At 39.4% G+C, this 6,770-nt stretch overlaps 1 protein-coding gene across 1 annotated transcript; it reads right to left on the reverse strand.

Moving 5' to 3' along the window:
- Window positions 1–2,819: 2,819 nt before the first annotated feature.
- Window positions 2,820–4,823, reverse strand: LOC147847927 (ABC transporter G family member 40-like). The gene is made up of 4 exons (XM_087338740.1): window positions 4,758–4,823; window positions 4,553–4,629; window positions 4,260–4,350; window positions 2,820–3,195 (listed from the first exon to the last, which is right to left on the reverse strand). The coding sequence occupies exons 1-4, from the start codon at window positions 4,816–4,818 to the stop codon at window positions 3,059–3,061; spliced, it is 366 nt and encodes a 121-aa protein (XP_087194866.1). The 5' UTR covers window positions 4,819–4,823; the 3' UTR covers window positions 2,820–3,058.
- Window positions 4,824–6,770: the final 1,947 nt, after the last annotated feature.

Genomic DNA, 6,770 nt, shown 5'->3' on the forward strand with positions numbered 1-6,770 from the left:
TTGTTTGATCTTATAAAAAAATTCTTAAAATGTATGCCCCCAAACTGTTTTGCCTTTTGTTATGCATTAACAAAGGAGGAAGTAAGGTAAGATAATGATGGTTTTCTTATTTTGACAAGGTCATTATGCAATGGGGTTTGTATTAAGATCCATTATACCCATAAAGTTTGGCATAACATCTACTTAACCCCTAGTTGTTATGCCTAGTTTCAGGAGAAATATGGATTCTACCCTTCCAAAACTACACCTCTATTAGAAAGTAATATGTACATAGAACATTAATTTATTCCTTTTACCATAAGAAGAGTTCAAATACAAACATTCTACTTTCCTCTATATGTTTAACTTTACACTTGTGAAATTGTATATCATTCTCTTGAATTAACCTCTAAGAGATAATATCAAATGTGCCAGTACATAAGTTTTTTGGAGTAATCTAACTTCAAGGTGTTGTTTAGTTCTTTTAAGAGATAAATCTATTTTCTACAATGAAAAATGGAGGTGCAAATAAAATCATGATTGGGACAATGATGATATTTCCATTATTAGAAGATTTTTAATTCTTTGACATTTGTTTACCAAAAATTGAGTCACGTGGTTTGTTCAACTTTCCCATGGGAACGTTGATGTAAAAGACAATGGTGTGTTGATCTAAACATGCTAGGTATGATTGTAGGTACATGTGCCTCGATTTCCATTTTAAGATAGAGTTATAATTCAAGCTAGTATAAATTTTGCTACTCTTTTGTAGACCCTAGCAAATGCTGGTAGTTGTCAAACATTAGGTTCCCCACGAGATACTTTAAACACTAGAAAGTGAAGAATTTAGTTTAAGTTAATCTTTCATTTATTTCATATCAAAGCCTTACATACTATGGGCTCTAAGTGCCTAATCAAAGCAAAACATCAAGAGTGGCTTATGAAGAATGAGGGGATCGCTTTTGGTAAAATATTCTCTTAAAGTGATGCAATGACCTTTGAGAGAGGGTGTGATATAAGATTATGATGGTGTGGAGCTTTCAGAAGCTATGAAGTTCCTTTCAATTAGTTAGGGAAGGCTAGACCAGGTTATGATCATATGGTTTTGGGATTTTATGGCTCGATGAGGTTAGGGAAGGCAAAGATGATGATATATTTGCATCCAAAGGGCACAACATTCCTCATGTGATAAAAAATACTCTCAAAACATTCTCTTAAGATGTGTAGATGGTGGAAGATTTCAAAGTTGTAAAACAAAAAGAAAAACTAAATTAAAGACTAAGATCATATGAAGCAAACTAATATAGAACTAAAAAAACAAGCTTTAATTTTCATTTACGCTTTTAATTATTTTTATTTTTACCAAAAAACACTACTTCACATTAGTTAGCAAACAAAGTACATCAAAGTTCAACCATATTCAACAAAACTCATGCATCTCCCCACAAAACTAATCATAATCCCCACCCCCTCATTTACAACAGAAGTATTGCACCAACTTTTTACATAGTAACTTACTTGTACCGCAACTATACATATTTACATCTCCTACCCACTAATGGAAGCTATTGGCAAGAACAACCATTTGGGTGCTTGTAGTTCCATTTAGGCCCTGATGATGATTTGACCATCATAGGAGAACCACCCAATTTCAGCAAAAACTTTGATCGAGCCGTTTCTGCTTCATTTGAGTCCCCCTCAATCGAGTCGTATCATTTGTGCAACCGAGATACCAACTCAAACCATATGTTTAGCAACACCTCACCACTTGGGAGCTTTCGCTGCTGAAAAACGTACAACACCTAGCCCAAATGTGCTAGATCGATAAGCACGCGACCATTATCCATATCTCCTAAAAAAATGCAGATTTTGTGTCAAGTTGCAATCCAACACATTAGAACACACTACCACCCTGCACTATGAATCCATGACCATGTGGGTTTTAACTGTTCAGCCCAAACCTTCCCTGTTAACTTCAAACCCTGTAAGGACCCCCACACAACTCTCCCATGCTAGTGAAACCTTGTAGGAATTATGTGACCAAGCATGCATGGTCTCCTTTTATGTGACACATTCCAAACCATACTATTCTATATTTAGGTACCATAAGTTGCACATTCCTTTTTTCCTTTTAAATATCCACTACAACAAAAAAGTTAGTGACAATATATATAAGTTTATTTATATTTATATATTTAGTTTAAAATGTGTTTGTATTATGTAGGTATGTTTGTGTGTTTGTCTGTGTGGGGTTGGCATGGGGCGTATGTTTATAATTTCTGTGCTTGGATTGCAATCCATAAAGAGGGATGGGGTTTAGCTGCATCGTAGACTATCAATACTAAGAACATTACCGAAAGATATTCTGTCCCGAAATATTTATGTTTACAAGCCTCCAAGGATAGAAGGATTCTAGAAAGATCAGGTATTAAAAACATAGAAATTTCTTTGCAATTCATGTCATTATCTCCCATTCTGACCCAATGTATCTGCAGAGGAGAGTGTCATATATCAATAAGAGACATAGATCCCAAGAAAACTGAATCCAACACCATTAATTATTTAAAATATGTTGTAGAGGCCAAAAATCTTTTCGAAAACTTTTGAGGTTTAATAAAATGAAATCATCAGGCAAAGTAACTTCCTCAGCTTTACTGAGCAATAGCCATTCATACAAGCCCATGTTGATGAATCAGATTCTTTTAATTTATGTCTAAACAGCTAGGTATGGTTTGATGTAAGTACATTGCATAATGTAAGGTATTTGAGGATACATACCTGACAGGGTGATTCAAAAAAAATTCAGTGCTTGTTCCTCTCCAGCATGTGACAGCCTGCAAGTGATAGTAAGGATAATTAACTTCCATGATAGCCCTTAGAGTCACATCCCACTACATGTTAAAAGTAGATTCACGCTGAAGTTTAAAATCTGTTGTTCAAAACATTGTCTCACACATATTTTCAAATCTCAATAAAATTCCATAGATCTTGTAAAAGGGAAGCCAAATCATTGTGAAGCCATAGTTACTCACAATTCACCTTGCACAAATATTGTGGTTTCCTAAGTTTGATTACTTGCCTAGCTTCCCAAGAGCACAACCTCTGCCTCTTGCCTGTATGTGCTACCCAAGAGTTCCATTCCTCCACCATATCCTCCATCAACAGTATTTAGTAAGGCTGAATTTCTTCCAGCTGATAGATTAGTCAACTTGAGACCTGAGCAAAATTTTCAGGTAGGCTGAACTACCAACCATTGCAATGTTTATAAGAAGAGAGTTTGGTTTTAGTGCTTCACTCCACTATGAAGTCCATATGGTGTAGCTCCTTGTCGTAAAGTAGATTGGAATGATTGCTGCTTACAGATAACTTGCTACAATACAGCATATAAAACAAGAACAGAAAATCATAAATAAAGTCACAAAGTTGATCTACCTTCTCAGTAAAAGGTGTGGTAGATATTGCAACTGCATCAGAATCTAAGCTTGGATACTTGGAATTCAGATTATATAATCAACAGATACTTGATAATCATCAGACTTCCATATAAAATCAGTTCCAAAAGTAATGATGATCAAATTCATGCATAGTAAACCACTAGTCTACATGCACCTCCAAATTCTACTATTTCTATTCAGGTATTGTTTAAGGCTCTTTTATAAAGGAAGAAATCGTTCCAATTGAGAGGACTAAAACATAGCAACCACCAAAGCATACCTCATCCAGCACCATGTAATCCCAAGTCATAATATCATCACTTGGTGTCTCCAAACCCATCTCTAGTTTGCCAGTTATTGTGAACCACATCATATGTTATTAGCACAATTCCACCATACTGCAGACAGTGTACGGATGTGACATAATAATCATCTGTGACCATTAACAATATTTAATCCCAGAGAAGTGAACTTTACCCTACCTGTAAAATGTGCTGAAGGGCATAACTACATTGACTTGTTGAAGTTCCTGAATAATTGGCTAAACCATCCAATTGGTAGCAATGCATCTCTATATTAGCTATAATTATTGTCTATTGTTAAAACTAGACTAGACCTTATATTCTCTGAAAATGAAAGTGCTTACTCTCTAGTCTTGCCATCTACATGAACAAGTTCCTAAAAATGTTTAGAAACTATGAAGCGCAGATCCCTTGGGTCAACAAAGTATTAGAACAATCAAACAGGATGATAAAGATATTTGAACCATTCCGTATGTGCTAACAAATAAAGAAGGGATAGGTACCATGAAAGCATCACAGTAATGAGACAAAAAGAAAACCATACTGGTAGTCACCCTTTTCTTTTGGCCTCCAGAAATTCCTCTGACCATCTCATTCCCAACTAATATGTCTGCACATATATCAAGACCTACAATCTGCATAATAAACCTGAAGTTAAAAAATGACTACCAAAGTCCATGTACAAGAAGATTAGGTAAGGACAGTCAGCTACCCTCATTATATAATCTGTCAAAAGACTTGACTCCACACCTTAAACAGCGATGGCCTACGCCAAAGCCAAAGCTTTGAACATCATAAATAGAAATGGTAATGCTAAAAACTTTGAAGCTTTCATACTTTCATAAAGATGTCTATATCAGGGTTTGACTTTATGACGGCCTCCTTTTCCCTTTGCAACAGCTGCATCAACATTTCTCCGTTACACAAAACAAAAACATGACTAGTCGGAACAGAATATGGAATGCACTCATTTGAATCATAATATAAGAGAAAACGTTTAAGCCTTTGAATCTGTAATGAGATTCCATGGTTGTGCTAACACCATTTTTTGACCCAGCTCCTTGATATCTACTACAAAATTCTACAATCTCTCGAACGATCATTTCTCCTATCTGCAAATTATTTTGACTAATATATGTTATTCTCTGAGGTACAAAATTCCTCAATTCACATCCATTATATGTGATCTATGTTGTATGTTTGGCTGGACTAGCCGCAGCACAGGTGTCTATCCGACACTTCTCCAAAGGGGTGGTAGGAATAGGATGTTAATGCACGCGTATGATAATTACAATTAAGCACAGACGAAGACAAGATCAATAAGCATAAGCAAAACTATATTAATTCTTCGTCCCTTCATTACAAAACATCGGATCCTTTTATAGGCATCAGGCCAGATTACAATCGGTGCTCTTAGGCAACCGTTAACCGAAACCGAATCGATTCGGATCCGGATCGGTTACAACTACCGGATCCGTCCCTCCTAATAATTCTATTTATCTATTTATCCGCTTCGACTCCGATCCATCTTTGCTTTCCCATTTGCCTTCTTCTGACCGGCCAACACATGGCACGCCCGTGGGAAAGTGCGTTGCACTTCGAACCCACAGCCGGCTTCAGTCTTCCTCCAAAATATCCAGCAAACTCCGCTCAGAGGTTTCAAGTGTTGCCTTGCCTGTGCCGTCTCCGACTTCCGATTCGATTGGCTGCCTTTCCGCATCTTGCTGCTCCGACTCTGCTTGTACCGGTGGTACCGGTGTTTCTTCTGTATCCTGTCCGGGTCTGTCCTGCTCTACCTCCGTTCCGTTCCCGGTATCGCTCTCTCCGGTTTCCACTGGTTGTGTCCTTTCCTCCCCGGATTCGGTACTTCCCTGTCTCCACTCTTCATCATCCCCGGCATCAACCTGTTCTTGCTCCGGAAGTTCTTCCTCGGGTATTTCTTGTCGGGGTGCGTTGTCGGTTGGGTCCTCTTCAGCCGGTCGCTCGCCCTCACTGATGGAGATCGGCGTTGTGTGTCCCTCGGCTTCCTGTCGCAGTCGGTCCTTCTCGTACCCTTCCAATTCTAGTTGGGTTTCGAGCTGCCCGTCATCCAACCTCTCTACTAACCCTCGGATTTCCTTGAGATGCTCTTCTGCTAGAGCATAGAAATCCTCTGACAGTTCTTCCCGGATGTTGACGATACTTTCTTCGTCCATTTTATAGAACCCATCTCCGGTTTTCTTCCGATTTTCTGCATCAGCTCGGAGTGTCTGCAGTTCAGCTGCCTGTTGTGCCCATTCTCTCCAAAGCTTCTCTGTGCTTTCATTTATGCTGGCCTGAGCTCGGGTACTCCAGCTTGACATGATGAGCTTGATCCGGCCAACCCCTGCTTTAGCCTGTGCCGAGGCTGCTTGTTTTTCCTTCCTTATCCGCTTGATGATGTCGGCCATTAACTGAGCTTGAGCTTCATAGTCGGCTTTTTGCTTGTCACAGGTACTTCGCCATTTGCTAATTTCGAAAGTCGACTTCACTTTTTCCTCGTTCCTGCTCTTTGTCAGCTCCCATACTTCCTGCCGAAGTACTTCCATCTCCTTTCTTTGTTCCGACATCAAGGTTTTTTCCGCCGATACTTCCTCCCTTGCTTTGGACAATTCCAAGCGGTTTTCCTTGAGCTGCTCTTTCAGCTTCTCTATCTGTCGGTCGTACGTTGCTGCCTGATTCTTGCTGTCCGACGTGGCCTGTTTATAATCCTTACATAGTCGGTCGAATTCCTCCGTCTTCTGTTTTAGGCGTCGGTTCGCCTGAGCTCTCAACCGATCATCCCGGTCCTTTTGTTGTCGGAGTTCCTCTCGCAACCGCTCGATTTCCTGCTCCATTCGTCGGCGCAGCCTATCTTTTTCCTTTTGCAGCTTCCCGTTTTCTTCTTGTAGTCGGTCATTGGTGGCTTTGCTTCGGCGAAGGCCTTCCTCCATTCGCCGTCTGTCGTCTTCTACCAACTTCCGCTGCTCCCTTTCGTTATCTCTCAATGCCTCCTGAGCCTGTAATTCTTCTTTCAAAGTTGCTATTAACTTCTCGG

The sequence above is a fragment of the Azolla caroliniana genome, unplaced genomic scaffold (genome assembly GCF_043228905.1).
Source record: "Azolla caroliniana isolate FFs.n. ecotype wild unplaced genomic scaffold, voAzoCaro1.0.p SCAF_582, whole genome shotgun sequence".
Classification (NCBI taxonomy): Eukaryota; Viridiplantae; Streptophyta; class Polypodiopsida; order Salviniales; family Salviniaceae; genus Azolla; species Azolla caroliniana.

Bases quoted from the DNA above. Each gene is read 5' to 3' on its own strand.
- LOC147847927 (XM_087338740.1), bottom strand. From the start codon at position 4,818: ATGATCGTTCGAGAGATTGTAGAATTTTGTAGTAGATATCAAGGAGCT. The intron at 4,630-4,757 runs GTGTTAGCACAA...TGTGTAACGGAG, and splicing joins AGGAGCTGGGTCAAAAAATG to AAATGTTGATGCAGCTGTTG. The intron at 4,351-4,552 runs GTATGAAAGCTT...TTTATTATGCAG, and splicing joins ATATAGACATCTTTATGAAA to ATTGTAGGTCTTGATATATG.